Source organism: Mesocricetus auratus, unplaced genomic scaffold (assembly GCF_017639785.1).
Source record: "Mesocricetus auratus isolate SY011 unplaced genomic scaffold, BCM_Maur_2.0 Super-Scaffold_100003, whole genome shotgun sequence".
Lineage (NCBI taxonomy): Eukaryota > Metazoa > Chordata > Mammalia > Rodentia > Cricetidae > Mesocricetus > Mesocricetus auratus.
In genome coordinates, this window is record NW_024429188.1 from 46511782 (window position 1) to 46529693 (window position 17912).

General features: G+C 40.3%; 1 protein-coding gene across 5 annotated transcripts in view; it reads left to right on the top strand.

Annotated features, from left to right (window-relative positions):
• The first annotated feature begins 1414 nt into the window (after nucleotides 1–1414).
• Nucleotides 1415–17912, top strand: part of Eda (ectodysplasin A) — a 403326-nt gene continuing 386828 nt past the window's right edge. For all 5 annotated transcript variants that reach the window (XM_005081158.4, XM_005081159.4, XM_005081161.4 and 2 more), the window contains exon 1: nucleotides 1415–2095. In XM_005081158.4, coding sequence (XP_005081215.1) covers nucleotides 1700–2095 — 396 coding nt within the window. In that variant the 5' untranslated portion in view covers nucleotides 1415–1699. The remainder of the gene's footprint in view (nucleotides 2096–17912) is intronic.

Below are 17912 nucleotides of genomic sequence, written 5' to 3' on the forward strand. Positions count from 1 at the left end.
GATATATTTAAAGCTTATGACCTCTGTGCTCTCTGCACCCGACCTCTCTGCCATATGCTTTTGGTTTTGCTTTTCTTTTGTCTCCTTTTCTATATTCTTCTGTGTTTTTCTTCTCCCTTATCAGCCTAGGTCATAAGCCTACCCTTAAGTGCTCTGGGGGCATCACTGAGCCTCCTCAGTGGCTTTTACTAGGCTTACTTCAAGTCAATAAAATTGCTAATTATTCATTTCTCAATTGCATGGAAATGAGAGTGCCTACTGGCTAGAAAAGTGCTTGCTTGCTATGCTACAGCTACTTAAGTCTCTAAAATCTGAGACTAGTAACGCTTGTCAACTTTGACTCTTGACAACTAATCTTTTCCATCCTTCATTTCCAGGTCTATTGTTCTGACATTTGCCATTTTTTCCCTCTGACCCTGTTTCTGATTGGTGTAGCTGTTGAAGATGCTGCAGTTGCAGCATGTACATCTGGAACATTTGGCTGACTTGTTGAACTTCCCCCAGGGAGTACTCCAGGGGAAGCATGGGAAGGGTGGAGAGGCCAGAACAGTTGTCTGCAAGTAGAGATGCCAATAGTGTCTGGCCATTCTGGGGACCACCCTTGTAAGAATTCACCTCATTGCGACCCTCAGTTTACCCACCTGCTCTTTGAAGGCTCATGATCTTTCAAAACTTCTGCAGCCCTAGAAGAAGATAAATTTTTGGCTGTGGACTCACTCACTTTCTGACTTGTGAAAGGGATTAATGCATATCTGTTGAATGAATTAACATGTCAAGAAATCCTAGGAAACTGTGTTACCCTTCAAGGGACAGTATCACTTCAGCTACACTTGGCACTAGTCACTTGGCACTAGGCTTTGACTGTGCCCCCAGACTCACTCTAGGAGTGAGACAGCCTGATTCCCAGTCTGTTTGGCTCCCAGGCCCCTAGGTCTCCTTTCCTTCTGGCGAGCCATTGAATTGCAAACACAGCAGGCATGGTTTCATTCCAAACCCTGAACTGTTTTAATTAGTTTAACGTCTGTTAAACGCTTTGAAGATTGAAAGCAACAGATAAGTACTGGATGATGTTATTAACAACTGCAGTTAATTGCAAACATTTCTATTAATGCTAGTTTCTGCCTCCTTTTCTTTACTCCACGTTCTTTCCAAGGTTCCCAAATTCTTCTCAGCCTCCCCCTCCTGCCCTCCCCCATAGCGGCGCTGCTGAAGGGTTAAACCGGGGTGGAGTCCAGAGATGAACGACAGCGGCAGTCACCAACTGCAACGGGGCAAGCGGGAAGAGCTGGGTGGGGCTGCCAGGCAGAGGTGAACCCCCACGCCCCCAGGCCCCGCCCCACGGCAGGAGGCCCGAGTGGAACGGCAGGGGGCGGGGCGCCCAGGCCTGGCGGGCCCGTGGTTGGGCGTCCCGGGCCGCCCCTTGAGGCATGGGGCGGGGTAGGTGAGGACCTCCTCCCTCATTCCCTCTTGGGCCGCGCCGCCCCTCTCTCTCGCCCCTCCTCCTCCCTTTCCCACCCCTCGGAGTGGAGCTGCACATGCGGCTGCTCCCTGTTCTGTCCCGCCCAGCCACCCTCGCTCAGGAACGGGTCCCTGCAGCCCCCAGCCGATGGCAGGACAGTAGCCGCCTGTCAGGGGTCGCGAAGGGCTGAGGCAGAGGCAGAGGCTCCCGGGCCTCAGATAGTGGCTGTCTCTGGAGGCCATGGGCTACCCTGAGGTAGAGCGCAGGGAACCCCTGCCTTCAGCAGCGCCAAGGGAGCGGGGCAGCCAGGGCTGCGGCTGTCGCGGGGCCCCTGCTCGAGCGGGCGAAGGGAACAGCTGCCGACTCTTCCTGGGTTTCTTTGGCCTCTCGCTGGCCCTCCACCTGCTGACGCTGTGCTGCTACCTAGAGTTGCGGTCCGAATTGCGGCGGGAACGGGGAACTGAGTCCCGCCTCAGCGGCCCGGGTGCTCCTGGCACCTCTGGCACCCTAAGCAGTCCTGGTAGCCTCGACCCTGTGGGTCCCATCACCCGCCACCTCGGGCAGCCGCCCTTTCAACAGCAGCCTTTGGAACCAGGAGAAGATCCACTCCCCCCTGACACCCAGGACCGGCACCAGGTGAGTCACCTAGGAGGGGCGGCGGCCTTGGAGGCCCCCTCCCCTGCTAGGTTGGGTGGGGGCCTGCGCCTCAGGGCTTGGGGGACTCTGCCACTCAGAGCCAAGTTACAGGGCAGGACCTGGGAGTGGGCCGGAGAGCTAGGGAGAGGTTGTCCAGGGCAGGTTGTGCTCAGTTCCTGGCTTGGCTCATCCATACCCTCTCGGGTCCCAAGGACTTGGAAAGCCCAGCCTGCATGCGCCGCCCCCGGGGGTGTGGGCTGCTTCGGGGGGAAAAGTTGGCCAGGCTCGCACCCGGGCCGACGGAGAGGTGCCTGCACCGCCCCCATGGCCGTCTAACGGCGAGCAGCTTGGCCCCTGGTGCCCCTGGTGAGGTTCCCTGCCCGCAGTGCTTGTTTCTTCGTGTCCCGAGCTGATGCCAGCACTAGCAGGCTTCTCTTTGGAGTTGGAGCTGTAAACAGCTGTAATAACTGTTCCACGCCCGTTGAAACAACTTTTAACCGTAGTTTTCAGCGCTGGGTTCTTGTGCGCTGACCAGAATGTGAGCTTTTTCACACTTACCTGCAATTTGAGACCAATTGTCCTCGGCGTTCTCGTGAGGATCAGCGCCCCTGAGGAATTCTGGTAGAAATATGCCGTCTTGCTAGACAACTTCTGAACAGCAATTTAAAAAATCTATGGAAATAAAACTCACCCTTTGCATGCCGGTTCTGACACTCTTGTTGATGGAATGGGGTGCAGTGGGTGTAAAGACTTTCATTATCGCTAGCTTCAGAACAGGAAGTTGTATTTTTGTTTTGTTTTTGGTATGTTTTAGAGTGTTTGTATCCCTTTTAGCAAACCATTAGCTTGGTTGTTTTCCTAATTCTTTCTTCAAGTAAATTCAGCGTAGTTGATATTAAGTATTCTCGTGGTTGCCAAAGTTGTCTTACATGTGAATCTTAAGCAAAGCAACCAAGGATCTTTTTGAGGTGGTTAAAGACTAATGGTTAGTTTGTACCCTTTTGAGAAAACAAGTTGTATAAGTAATTTACTTGAAGTGAGGCATGGAAGTCTTCTGTATTTGGAGCCACATCCATAGTCATTGTCACAACTCTCTAAACATTATTTGTGCTACTTTGACCTTCACATTCATAACAATACTGTCAAGACTGACATTTTTCTCTTACAATGTGTTTTGTAAAATTGCTCCAGCCCTAAAATGCCTTTCAATCACACTCCAACTCATATAACAGCTTATCATAGAAGAGAATCTGCAGACATGCGCCTCATACTTGAAACTTTAAACACTATGGCTGGGTGATACTTAATTAGGACTCTGGGTCTTTTATTTATCTCTCACCTCCTCATCCCCCTAGAAATACTTAGCAACTGCACATTAATATTTTGTAAAAAGTATCAGAGAATTCAACTTCTTTGCTCAACTGATGGTCAAGGCTTTTTGACATTCAGGGTGGACTTGAGGATTAGCAGGACAGCTGTATTCTAGCGCTTCTGTGATGGCATGGGACTCTCATGTCTTTGTCATGGCATTTCGTTGCTTACACTTGTGTAGCACTAAAATACTTAGGTATTTCAACACAGTTTCTCATCTCCTGTACTTTAGAATCTTTCTAGTTTAGTCTTTTGGGACAGTCAAAGCAATGATAGTAGCTCTTTACAATTATTGGCATCAACTTGGAATTGAAGTTTTTCAAATTTGTAAGGTACCACCTAAGTCTATTTTGTTGATTCCTTTGGAGAACATATAGGCCCTGAGGGAGAAGTGAATGGCCTAAGATAACATAGCTTGAGTCAAAACTAGGATGAAGTTGTGCCTTCTTCCAGTTTAGTACACATTACCCCATAATATAGTGTGTGCCAAAAATTTTTTAAGGATAATGAAGCAATCACAGGTTGGAACTCCATAGTAGGCTTTTTACAAAATGAAGGACTCAAATCTGTGTGATTTTGTTCTGCTCTAACTGCATTTTGACCAGGATAAGTTCAACCATGTACTCCTTGTTTGTCTTGAACTTCACTTTTAGGAAAACTGGACTGTAACTGAAGAAGTGTTATCTCAGATTCAACTTGTTTCTCTTGAGGATATTGGCTTTATCATATAATTAAACAAATATATGAATAAATAAATAAAGGAAAAGTTGATTGGCTAATTGAGTTAAATTGATGTGCTATATCTGGGTAAAATTTCTAGTGCCCTGGTGCACCCTCTGCTGGTTTTTCAGTGACATTTAATTGTATTAACTGCTGACAGTCAAACTTCTAATTTGCGCTGGCAGATTCTGATTCATAAATAAGGAAATAAACAGCCTCCTGGGACTTGGCCATGTAGGTTATATTTTATATTTTAGTTTTTCAACATAAACAGCTGCTGTTACAGCAACTCTTGGACAGAGAGGATAAGATATAAAAACACGCATCCCGCAGTGGGCAATATATTTGGGTTTCATACCAATATATTTAGAAAGAGTAAAGGCAAGTTGATGACACTAAACTGTGGTGAGCAGATCAGTCAGCAGCATTTCATTATGTAAGGTCATACGTATATTTAGGCAAGGGTGAAGATATTCATACTTGTGAGATGACTGAACTTGGGCTTTCAATCATGACTGAAGGGAGGACTCCAGAAATCATTGAAGGTGTATGTATAGCATACTGCAATTAAAAAGAAACAGGATACAGAAGGAATTCAGTACATAAAACAGGAAGATCAGCAAATTTCTTCACAGGAGTTATTAGAAAAGAAGGGACACAGTTGCTGATCATAAAGAGTGAGAGGGTAGTATCTGGAATCATGGACTGTCTCCTTTAACTGATGGAGATAAGGAGCTGTATCTAGATACTTCATAAATATTAGCTTAAGAGTTAGGGATGCACCAGTAGTGTCTGAATTTGATAACAAATAATTAAAAACATTAAAATCACAGGATCACACTATAGAAAATAAAGTCTGATCATGTTTATGTTTCTCAGATGTCAAAAATATGGTGGAAAATCTCAGGAATGTGTCAACAACAAAACAAAACTTTTCCCATGGAGATCAAAAATGAATTTTTCTCTAAAATCAGACAGAAAATTCTGGTGGCTGTTCCTCATGAAAAAGCTAACAGCTGATTGATAAAAGACTCCAGAAACCCAATTAAATTGATCAAAAGGGGGAGATTTTCCAGTTGGTTTTTTTAGCCTGGAGAGAGAAGAGAGAGAAATGGGGAGGGAGTTCAAAGTCTTCCAACTCAGGAAAGAGATGAGTATGGTTAGTGTGTTGGTGTAATTTAATATTATAAGCTCAATAAATAAATATTTCTCTGTGCTAGATACAGTGTTATGTATTAGATATCTTTTAATGTTTGAAAAAGTTATGTTGAGAGAGATAAATTAAGATAGCATATCATAATCTAGACTGCAGGCAGATCAATAGGAATTTATTCAGGATTCTTGGAGGTGCTTGAGGTACATTCCTAATTATTTGAGGTGATGTTACAGAAGATAGCTTTAATGTTCTGCAGAGATCTTTGAGTTTAACTATATACATCATTAGCATACCAAGATTTGATATTCCTAATAAATAAGAATCATTCTAGGTGGTTCATGTTCACCATAACAGATTCCACAAATTATGCAACATAGATAAGTTGTTTATGAGTTTAAATGTAGACTTTTCAATGTGTTCTTTAAGGCTTTTGATGAACTGGTTTCATGATATCCCTCTAATTTTCACTCTCATTAATTTTACTCCTGGAAGTCACCCACCATATTCTCTTTGGGGATTATTCTGTAGTTGTTACTGATTTTTATCTTAATTATCTGCCTTTATATTAAAACTGATCAGAAATACACATTCTGTATTGTCCTTATGATTTCTAACACCATTAGTTATAGGTAAGTAGAAAAAAAGTTGTTGAAGTGAATTTTTTGGGGATTGGGTAACATTTATATAAAACAAAGGCATTTTATAAAACAGCTCTGTTTCACTCTGGTCCCACTAAGTCTGTGAACTGTCAGTTTTATTTAGGTAAATAGTTCCAGTGGTAATGTTTCACTGGTTTCTAAAATAATTAGAAAGTGAAGTGGAAAAGAGGAGTCCTAACCATGTGATCCATTTCCTAGTTAAACACTTTCCCTCTAAAAGCTTTTTGTAATACATTATTTGATATTTTATTTGCTTTTCGGTCTCATTTTTCTCTCTTAGATCTTGTGAAAAATGATCTGTAATTTATCTGTAACTACCTTAGAAAGAAGATCTCTATACAGAGAATTTCTGAAGCGATTTGAATTCCCAAGAACATTACCAAGAAAAGCCTTGTGCCTTTGTCTGCATGGTAGCCATTGTAGAGAACCATCTTTGTCTGACTCCTCTGTAAATAAATATCCAGCACTTATTTCCTCATTTCTATTATTTTTCTTTACATTTTATTGGCATATAATTACAAATATAGAAAATACACACATCATAATTGTATCATTTGATGAAATATTACAAAGTGAGCACACTCATGTTGCTTGTACCTAAGTCAAGAGATAAACTATTTTTAACATCCTGCAAAACCTTAAATGTGTCCATATTTATCACTATATCACCCTCATTCTCCAAAGATCATGAATTTCCTGACTTCTACTACCAGAAATAATTTTGTTCATTCTGACCTGTGTATAATGAAATCAGATAGATATATTCTTTTGAGTCTTGTGGGTTTTGGTTAACACTTTATTTGTGAAAAACCATACTGTTGCAGACAGAGATATTTTTAATTTACATTTTGTGTATTCTGTTGTTGAAATATATCACAATTTACAAATTCCTTATCAAGGCAATAAATATATAGATTATTTCCTTTTAGGAGTTATGAATAATGATGTTTCAGATACCTTTATGCATGTCTTTTGGTTCTGATTATTAGAATTTTCATTGAATATATACCCAAGATTAGTTTCTATGCAATGGAAAATACGTATTTTGAAATTATTCATGACAGTTTTTCTAAGCTATTGAACATTTGTATTTTCACCAGCAATATATGAGAATTGCAGTTTTTCTATACCTTGCAATCACAGCCATTCTGGTGAGTCTGTTTGTAGTGGTATCTTGTTATTGTATGTGATATTATGGATGGAATCCAAAGCTTCAGGTATGCTAGGTAAGTAGGCTATCAATGAGTTAACATCCTTAACTTTATCTTAGGATTTTAAGGGATTCTTCTCAGAAGACTGATGAGATTGTGTTTCTTATCCTATGTTTTAGCAATTTGGATATCTTCGTGAAGTAATTACTTGTTTGCCTATTTTATTGTCAAATTGTTCTATTTTTTACAGATTCTTACATAATTAAAATATGTTCTTTTTAATTATGTGTATGTGTGTTTGTGTATATGTGAGTACAGGTTCCTGCAGGGACCAGAAGAGAGCTTTGGATTCCCAGGAGCGAGCATTATAGGCAGTTGTTAGTCTCCTGACATGGGTGTTTCAAACTAAACTCAGATAATCTTCAAGAGCAACAAGCACTCTTAAGTGCTGAACCATCTCTGTAGTCACAGAACTCTTTATATACCTTGGAAATGGGTTCTTATAGTTTGGAAAACATTCCCAAATTTTGACCTACTTTTATAATATCTTTTGATGAACATAAGGCTTTAATTTGGCATTAGAGAAATGTTCAGGGATCCACAAGGATGACCCCAATTAAGAATCTAAGTAATAGTGGAGAGGCTACCTTAAATGCCCTTCCCATATAATGAAATTGATGACTACCTTAAATGCCTTTTTAGAGCATTTATCCAGTAGCTGATGGAAGCAGAAGCAGAGATTCACAGTTAAACACTAAGCTGAACTCCTGGAATCCAGTTGTAGAGAGGGAGGAGTGATGAGCAAATGGGTCAAGACCATGCTGGGGAACCCCAAATGTAGAGAGAAGTCTTCCTGCCAGCCTGGTTCCAGAGCCGCATCAGTCCCAAATGAACCCACAGGACACTGTGTTAATTATGAAGCTGTTGGCCTTGCTTGTTTCTTACTGGCTAGCTCTGACTTAAGTATTTACTTCATAATTGTTAATCTAAGTATTTCTCTTACCGGAGAAAAGGTCTGGACTTCTTACCCCTATGGCAGCTACATCGTGGCTTCCTGTGTTTCTTCTCTCCAGAATCCTGCTCGATTCCTAGTACCACCTATCTTGCTTCCCTATTGGCCAACAGTGCTTTATTGACATGTACACAGGACTTCCCCATCACTCAAAGAAACAGCTGACCTGAGCAAGTGGGAGCTCATGAACTCCAGTCTGACAGCTGGGGAACCAGCCAGTATAGGACCAAACAAGGCCCCATGAATGTGGATGTCAGTTGGGAGACCTGGGCAGTATATGGGGCCTCTGGCAGTGGAACCAGTATTTATCCCTTGTGCACAAATGGACTTTGGGAGAAAATTCCCTATGGAGGGATACTCTCTCAGCCTAGGCCCTGCCACAAATGATGTGACAGATTTTGATGATCCCATATGGGAGGCCTCACACTCCCTGGGGAGTGGAGGGTGGTGGTGGTGGGGTGGAATGGGTGATTGGTGAGGGCTTGAGAGGATGGGAGGGAGAGGGAACTAAGATTGGTGTATGAAATAAGATTGTTTTTAATTTAAATAAAAATAAAATTTACAATATTTTCTTTCATAAATAGTGTTTTGTATTGTTTAAGAAATATTTTTCTAGGGGCTGGAGAGATGGCTTGGCGGTTAAGATCACTGGCTGCCTTTCCCGAGGTCCTCAGTTTAATTCCCATCAACCACATGGTGGCTCACAACCATTCATAATGAGATCTGGTGCCCTCTTCTGGCCTACAGGCATACATGCAGGCAGAACACTGTACACATAGTAAATACATCTTTGAAAACAAGGAATTTTTTTGGGAGGGTGAAGACATGGCTCAGTGGTTAAGAGCATGAACTGCTTTTGCAGAGGGCCAGAGTTTGGTTTCTCACACCCACCATCAGGCAGCCCACCGCCTCCTAGCTTAATGACCAGATGATCTGAAACCCTGTTTTACACACACACACACACACACACACACACACACACACACACACACACACACACAGGCATGCTTGCATGCACATGCCACACAAAGCAAATTTTTCTAAAAAGAAATATTTGCTGACTTTGCAATCATTAGACATGCTCATACATTATCATTTAGAAGTTTTGTATTTGTGCCATTCACAGATTTACCAGCCACCTGGGATTGATTTCATGTGTGGTGGAGACATAGAGGTCAGGCTCTATATTTTTCCATGTAAATATTCAACTGATTTAGTCATTTTTATTATAAATATTTTTTCTACATTCTTAGGTTTTCATCCATCCATTGTTTATATACATGAAAATTGTTTCTGAATTGTTTATTCTAGTCTGTTGATCTGTTTCTCATCAGTCTGTTTTCTGTTGCTATAACAAAATAATTGAGGCTAGGTATTTGACAGTAAAAGAGACTGCTTAGGTCATTTTGGGGATTCAAAAACATCCATTCTGCTTTTGTGAGGGTACTCTTGGTTGGATAGCAAAATGGTGGAGAAAGAGAAATAAAAGTGCAGAAAAGTGAAAAATTGCATGGATTGGCGTCATTTCATAGTAGCCTACCTCTCTCGAGATTTAATATACTTTGTAAGAAAAGGATGAATACTTTCAGAAGGCAGTGACTTCAGTGGTCCAATTATCTTGCACTGAGCTCTACTCTTAAAAGTTTTGCCATATCAACAGTGCCACACTGAGGGTTAAGCAATCCATCACATGAATCCTTAGGGTACAAAACCACAACCAGACCATAGCATGTCACTGAATCCTATAAGATTTTTGATATCTGGGAAAACAAGACCTTCCAATTTGTTTATATTGCTTTAAAACCATCTTGGATACTCTTAGAATTCACAGTTTTTTACATGTATTTTAGATTCTGCTTTTTTTTGTATTTTTTGGAGGCTGTCCTGGAACTCACTCTGTAGACCAGGCTGGCCTCGAAATCACAGAGATTCACCTGCCTCTGCCTCCCGAGTGCTGGGATTAAAGGCATGTGCCACCAACGTCCTGCAGATTCTTCTTTTCTTTAATTTTTTAAATTTAATTTAAATTAGAAACAAGTTTGCTTCACATGTCAATCCCAGCTCCCTCTCCCTCCCCTTCTTTCCCACCCCCTTCAACCCTTTCCCCAACCCCTCCTCCAATTCCCACTCCAAGGAGGGTGAGGCCCTTCATGGGGGATCTCAAGAAAGTCTGTCATATGATCTGGGGCAGGGCCTAGGTCCTCCCCCATGTGTCCAGGTGGAGACAGCATCCCTCCACGTGGAATGGGCTCCCAAAGTCCATCTGGATGACAGGGCTAAATGCTGATATATTGCCTGAGGCCCCAAAGGATGCTGAGGCTTCCTCAATGACACCCACATTCAGGGAGTCTGGATCAGTCCCATGCTGGCTTCTCAGCTATCAATCTGGGGTCTATGAGCTTCCCCTTGTTCGGGTCAGCTGTTTCTGTGGGTTTCACCCGCCAAGTCATAACCAATTTGCTCACCACTCCTCCCTCTCTGCAACCGGGTTCCAGGAGTTCATTTCAGTGTTTAGCTGTGGGTGTCTGCCTCTGCTTCCTTCAGCCACTGGATGAAGGCTCTAGGATGGCATACAAGGAAGTCGTCAATCACATTATCAGGGAAGGGCATTTAAGGTAGCCTCTCCACTATTACCTAGATTGCCAGTTGGTGTCATCCTCATAGGCCTCTGGATATCTCACTAGTACCAGATCTCTCTTCAAACCTATAATAACTCCTTTTATTATGGCATCTCTCATCCTTCTCTCCTCTATTCTTCCCAATAATCAGCTATCCTTCTCCCCCATGTCCTCCTCCCCCCCTCCTCTTCACTCCCTCCCTTTCTCCCAGCTTTCTGACCCCCCCGCCCCTGTGCTCCCAATCCACTCAGAAGATTCTGTCCTGTTTTCCTTCTCTGGGTTACCATGCATAACTCTGTTAGGGTCCTCCCTGTTTCCCAGACTCTCTGGCTGGGGATTGTAGGCTGGCACTCCCCTCTTTCAGGCCTAAAATCCATATATAAGTGAGTACATACCATGCTTGTACAACCATGTGACTGGGTTACCTCACTCAGGATGGTTTCCTCTAGTTCCAAGCATTTGCCAGCATGTTTCAAGATTCCATTGTTTTTTCTGCTGAGTAGTACTTCATTGTGTAAATGTACCACATTTTCTATACCCATTCTTCAGTTGATGGGCATCTAGGTTGCTTCCAGGTTCTGGCTATTACATAGCATGCTATGAACATAGTTGAATAGATGTCCTTGTTGTATGAATGTGCATCTTTTGGTTATACGCCTAAGAGTGAAATTGCTGGATCTTGTGGTAGACTTGAGTCTCATTTTCCTGAGGAGTCTCCATACTGATTTCCAAAATGGGTGTACGAGTTGGCACTCCCACCACCAATGGAGGAGTGTTCCTCTCTCTCCAATCCTCTCCAGCATAAACTGTCATTGGTATTTTTGATTTTAGCCATTCTGACAGGAGTAAGATGGTATCTCAGAGTTGTTTTGATTTGCATTTCCCTAATGGGTAAGGATGTTGAGCACTTTTCAAGTGTCTCTCAGGCATTTTAAACTCCTCTATTGAGAATTCTCTATTTAGTTCTGTGCCCCACTTTTTAATTGGATCTTTTGGTGTTTTGGAGACTTGCTTCTTGAGTTCTTTGTAAATTTTAGAGATCAGCCCTCTATCAGATGTGGGGTTAGTGACTATCTTTTCCCATTCTGTGGGCTGCCTTTTTGTCTTGTTGATTGTGTCCTTTCTCTTACAGAAGCTTCTCAGTTTCAGGAGGTCCCATTTATTAATTGTTGATCTTAGTGTCTGTGCTACTGGTATTATATTCAGGAAGTGGTCTCCTGTACCAATTGGTTCAAGGGTACCTCCCACTTTCTCTTCTAAGAGTTTCAGTGTGGCTGGACTTATGCTGAGGTCTTTGATCCATTTGGTCTCAAATTTTGTGCATGGCAATAGACATGGATCTATTTGCAGTCTTCTACATGCCAGCATCCAGTTAGGCCAGCACCATGTGTTGAAGATGCTCTCTTTTTTCCAATTTATAATTTTAGCTTCTTTGTCAAAAATCAAGTGTTTGTAGGTGTGTGGGTTAATATCAGGGTTTTCAAAAATGATTCCATTGGTTTACCTGTCTATTTTTGTGCCAATACCAAGCTGTTTTCAGGACTATAGCTCTGCAATAGAGCTTGAAGTCAGGGATGGTGATGCCTCCAGTAGTCCCTTTATTGTACAGGGTTGTTTTGACTATTCTGGGTCTTTTGTTTTTCCATATAAAGCTGAGTATTGTTCTTTCAGGGTCTGTGCTGGTATTTTGATGGAGGTTGTGTTGAATCTGTAGATTGATTTTGGCAAGATTTCCATTTTTACTATGTTGATTCTACCAATCCAAGAGCATGGGAGACCTTTCCATTTTCTGATGTCTTCTTTACGTTCTTTTTTAAAAGACTCAAAGTTCTTGCTGTATAAGTCTTTCACTTATTTGGTTAGCGTTATCCCCAAATATTTCATGTTGTTTGGGGCTATTGTAAAGGGTGATGTTTCTCTGATATCTTTTTCAGCCCATTTATCATCTGTATATAATAGGGCTACTGATTTTTTTTAGTTAACCTTCTATCCTGCCACTTTGCTGAAGGTGTTTATCAGCTGTAGGAGTTCCCTTGCAAAAGTTTTTGGTCACCTATGTAAACTATGACATCATTTGCAAATAGTGAAAGGTTGATTTCTTCCTTTCCAATTTGTATCCCCTTGATCTCCTTTTATTGTGTTATTGCTCTAGCTAGAACTTCAAGTACCATATTGAAGAGATATGGCGAGAGAGGACAGTCTTGTCTTGTTACTGATTTTAGAGCAATTGCATTGAGTTTCTTTCCATTAAGTTTGATGTTGGCTGTTGGTTTACTGTATTTTATTATGTTCAGGAATGTTCCTGTTATCCCCCATCTTCGAATGGAGAGATGGCTCAGCCGTTAAAGGCTAGGCGCACAACCAAAAATGCCAGATTCTGCTTTTTTATGTTCCTCAAGAAAAGAGAATCCTCTTAGAATTGTTATTGGAATTACATTGAATTTAATAATTGTATTAGTGAAGGTTTCTTTTCTATTGCTGTGATAAAGCACCATGACCAAGACAACTTGTAAAACAGTTTAACTTAGCTTACACTCAGAGGGTTAGGGTTTATGATATAGTGAATCTGTGAAGGTGTGGCTACAGGCAACTAGAGCAGTACCTCAGAATTCACATTTTGATCCAGTAGCAGAAAACACAGCACAACTGGAACAGCGAAAGTTTTTTGAAACCTCAAGCCCTCCCCCTGTAACATACTTCCTCTAATAAGGCCATTCCTCTTAATCTTTCCCAAAGAGTTATAGTATAGCAACTGGGGACTAAGTATTCAAATATTTGAGCCCATGGGTGACATTCTTATTCACCACATAAAACTTAGGAGGTCACATCTTCCATTTCAGGAACATGGTTCATCCCTCCATGTCTTTAATTCTTGCTTAAATTTCAAGTAATACTTTTTCTTTTCTTTTCTTTTCTTTTTTTTTGTTTTTGAGACATGGCTTCTCTTTGTAGGCCCAGCTGGCCTTGAACTCACAGAGATCCACCTGCCTATGCCGCCCAAGAAATGGAATTAAAGGTGGGTGCTACCACTGCCTGGCTTTCCTTTTTATTTTTTATAGAGAGGGTTTCCACGTTATGTTTTTTATGCCATTATATATGATATGATAGATGTTGTGGTTCATTGTAGATTCCACTTCATAATTGCAGGACTTATGCCCTCAAGTACCAAGGATAGTGTCAGAAGGCAGAGTTCAGCTGAGAGTTGTCTTTTGAAGAAAAGTTTTCAACCAACGAGAAACTTCCTTCCAGGACTGCCTGCATGTAATGACTAACCAGTGCAAAGCTATAAATCTCTTCCCTTTTCTTCCAAATTGGGAAAACTTTGATGAGTCATATAAGAGACATACCAGCTGAAGAGTTCAATATAAATTTGGTTAGGCCAATTTGGGCATTAACTTTTTTCCTTGTTGTGCATATATATTGATCCCCAAAGCACTATCTAATAAAAATACTACATGGTAATCTAAGTCTTCCAATTGACTTCATAATAAACCCAATGCATGACTACATAATTTTAAAAAATTATGATTATAATTACACCACTCCTTCTTCAAACCCTCTCCCTATATACAAACCCTCCCATGTAGCCTCCCTTGCTTTCTTTCAAATTCATCACGTTTTTTTCTTTTAATTGCTTTAAGTTTAACTTTATTGCTTCTTGTTGATGTTAAGAAATGTTGTTTAATTTTATATATTAAGTTTGTATCCAGCAGTTTGCTGAACTTATTGATCCTAATAATTTATTTGCATGTTCTTTTGGATTTTCTACTTGTCTATCAAAATGTTTATGAAAACATTTTTAAATGTATTCTTTCCATTTTTAATGTGTATACCTTAGAAGTTTTTCTGTTGGCCAGTTATTCCTGGGCCTGGGCCTTTCCCTGGAGTGTAGTTGATAATACCCAGTGACACTCTACTGGAGAAAACTGACTTTTCCTTTGCCAGCAGACATCATTTGCAAATTGATTCTTGGTTAGGTATGGGACCCAGAGTTCTCATTGCCCTCTCAGTGTGGGGACCCTGTCTGGTTTGAAACTGTCCATGTCTTATGAAGGCTTTCACAGTCCCTCTGAGTTCATATCAGTCCCTCATATCAAGGCTGGATGAGGCAACCCATTAGGAGGAAAGGGGTCCCATAAGCAGGCAAAAGAGTCATAGACAGTCCCCACTCCAACTGTTAGGAGTCTCACCAGAACACTAAGCTGTATGATAAATATATTCACAGGACCTGGTGCAGAACCATACTTGGTCCATGATTTCTCTTTAGTTTCTGTGAGCCCAGGTTAGTTGATTCTGTGGGTTTTCTTGTGATGTCCTTGACCACTCTGTCTCCTACAATTATTCTTTCCTCTCTTTCATGGGATTCCCCAAGCTCTGCCTAATATTTGGCTGTGGGTCTCTGCATCTGCTCCAATCAGTTTTTGTGTGGAGCCTCTCTGATGATGATTATGCTAGATTCCAATCTATGAGTACAGCAGCGTATCATTAGGAATCATTCACACACACACACACACACACAATGAGAGAGAGAGAGAGAGAGAGAGAGAGAGAGAGAGAGAGAGAGAGAGAGAGAGAGAGAGAGAGAGAGAGAACATGAAATTGGGTGGGGATGGAGGTGGGGAGGATCTGAGAGGAGTTGGGGAAGGGGAAGAAAATGATCCAAATATATTGTATGAAAAACTTTAAATAAAACGTTTTCTTTATTGTACTTGCTAGAACTTTTACACTAATATTGAATGGAAGTAGTAATTGCACACATCCTTGTTCACTCTTTTAACACTGGGAAAACTTTCACTTTACTGTTTGTCATAGGCTGTATTATTATTGTTAGTTTTAAAAGATATTTATCAGCATTAAAATTTTCTTCTAGTTTTCAAGGGTTTCTGAATAACAAAAGGAACTACATCATTGTGTCACATGGTTTTCTTTTATATATTGAATTAGTCACAGAATTTTTTCTCCTTTATCCTGTTAATGTGGTATGAAGCCAACCTTATACCCTTAGGATAAAGCCTCTTTAGTTCCACTGTACTGTCCAGTTCATATATGTCTGAATTATTTTACTAACCTTTCATTTAGAATCTTTGATATTTATTTATGAGTGAGAGAGATTAGCATGCAATTTTCTCTCATTATCAAGTTTTGATATCATTGTTATTTTATGCTGTCATTACTACTGTTTTTTGTAGTTGTTGTTGTTGCTTACAACCATTCATGTAAGACTGGTAATATTTTTTCCCTTAGCTGTTTGAAAGAATTCATGAAGTCATTTTACCCCAGTGGAGGTTAAATTGTGTTTGATATCCTAATAGATATGGGACATTCGGACAATAACTAATAAAAATAAAGTTCTTATAAATAAATTTAAGCAAGAGTGTCAGACACCTGCACACTTAAAACTATAAAACAATGATGAAATAATTGAAGAAAGCAGAAATAAACAAAAATATATTCCAGATCTGTGTATGAGAAGAAGTAAAATTGGTGAAATGTCCATACAATCCCAAGAAAACTGCCAATTCGGTGATAACCTCATCTAGATTCTGATGACACAATCCAGGTGTGGTGTTTCATAACTATAATTATAGCACTTGAGAGACAAATTTGGAAGGATTGTGAATTCACAGGTAGTCTTGAACATGGTGAGTCCTTACATGAAAAAAAAACAAACAAGAAAATAATTGTGTCACAGAAATAGCAATTACGAAGTTTATAGGAAACCACAAAATATCTCAATCTATTGCTATTATCAGTTGTATAACTTATTTTTCTACTACTTTGACTGTTTTATCATATGACTTTTCTGTCTTTGAATGAATGGCAATATATATTATAAAACCAATGTTTTGAGTAAGGCCTCAGTTATTTTTTATTTTTATACAGATAGAAATTACATTTCTGGAAGTTGCCCTCAGGTGCTAGCAATCCTATGTCAACTTAATCTATCATGATATTGAGATCATCTGAAACTGACTTTCTGTCCAAGTGAAAATTGATTGACCATTCATTTAAACTATTGTTATAGTTCAGAACCTAAAGTAGTGCTTTTTCCTGGGTTCTTGTTCCTAGATGGATCATAAATTTCAGTTTCTTTTCTTCTTTTTCTATCCTGACTCTGTGTTCAGTCTTTTAATAGTATGATATATTATTATAACAGTTGCCATGGTCATGGTATCTCTTCACAACAATAGAAACCCTAAGTCAGGGGTACACAGATGTGGAGCTATAACGATGAGCAGGTCAGAAAGAATTCCTGTAGTCATGGAATTTTGAGTCAAGTGAAGAGGCTAGAACAATTCAATTCGATGATGAAGCAAGAAGTAGGGTTAATTCTACAGCTTGGATTATTTTGAATGTATGATAATTAGGAGCAAAATAGATGAACACCTGGCTCAAACTTTTGAATCAAGGGATATTTTCTTGACAAAGCATCTTCTGAGTTTAAAACTAAGAAAATTATTAGCTGGATAATTTTATTTCCAGTAATAGGAACTGAATATGGAAAATGGCTTGGAGGTGAGAGAGAGCATGGCATGTTCAAGGAATGGAAAAATCTAATATTTATAAAGTCATAGTTATCAATCCATGATCATGCTGGCATAAGGATAGACATTATAGGTCAATGAAACAAAATTGGGAACCCTTATATTATAACCAATTTGTTTTTGAAAAAACAAAACAAAAGCAAGACAGTTCATTGGAGTACAATATTCCCTGTTCAACTGATGGTGCTGGGAAAATCATATATCCAATTTTAAAAAGGGTAGACTCCTAAAAGTAGGCCTAATTGACCTAAATGATATTTCTCAAAAGCAGACATACAGATGCCCAATATTTATATGAAAATAACTGTAGGAATATAAGTAGTCACCAGGGAAATGCAAATTAAAACTTCCATTATACTAGCTCTCCCTAGTAAAGAATCACAAATATCAACAACAAAGACTAAAGATCAAAAATATAGTTGAGGATGTTGAGGAAAGGGAGCTTTTTCACACACTATTGGTGAAGTGTGTGTGTGTGTGTGTGTGTGTGTCAGAGAGAGAGAGAGAGAGAGAGAGAGAGAGAGAGAGAGAGAGAGAGAGAGAGAGAGAGCTATATGGAAGTGTTTCAAAAGTTTAAAACAACTC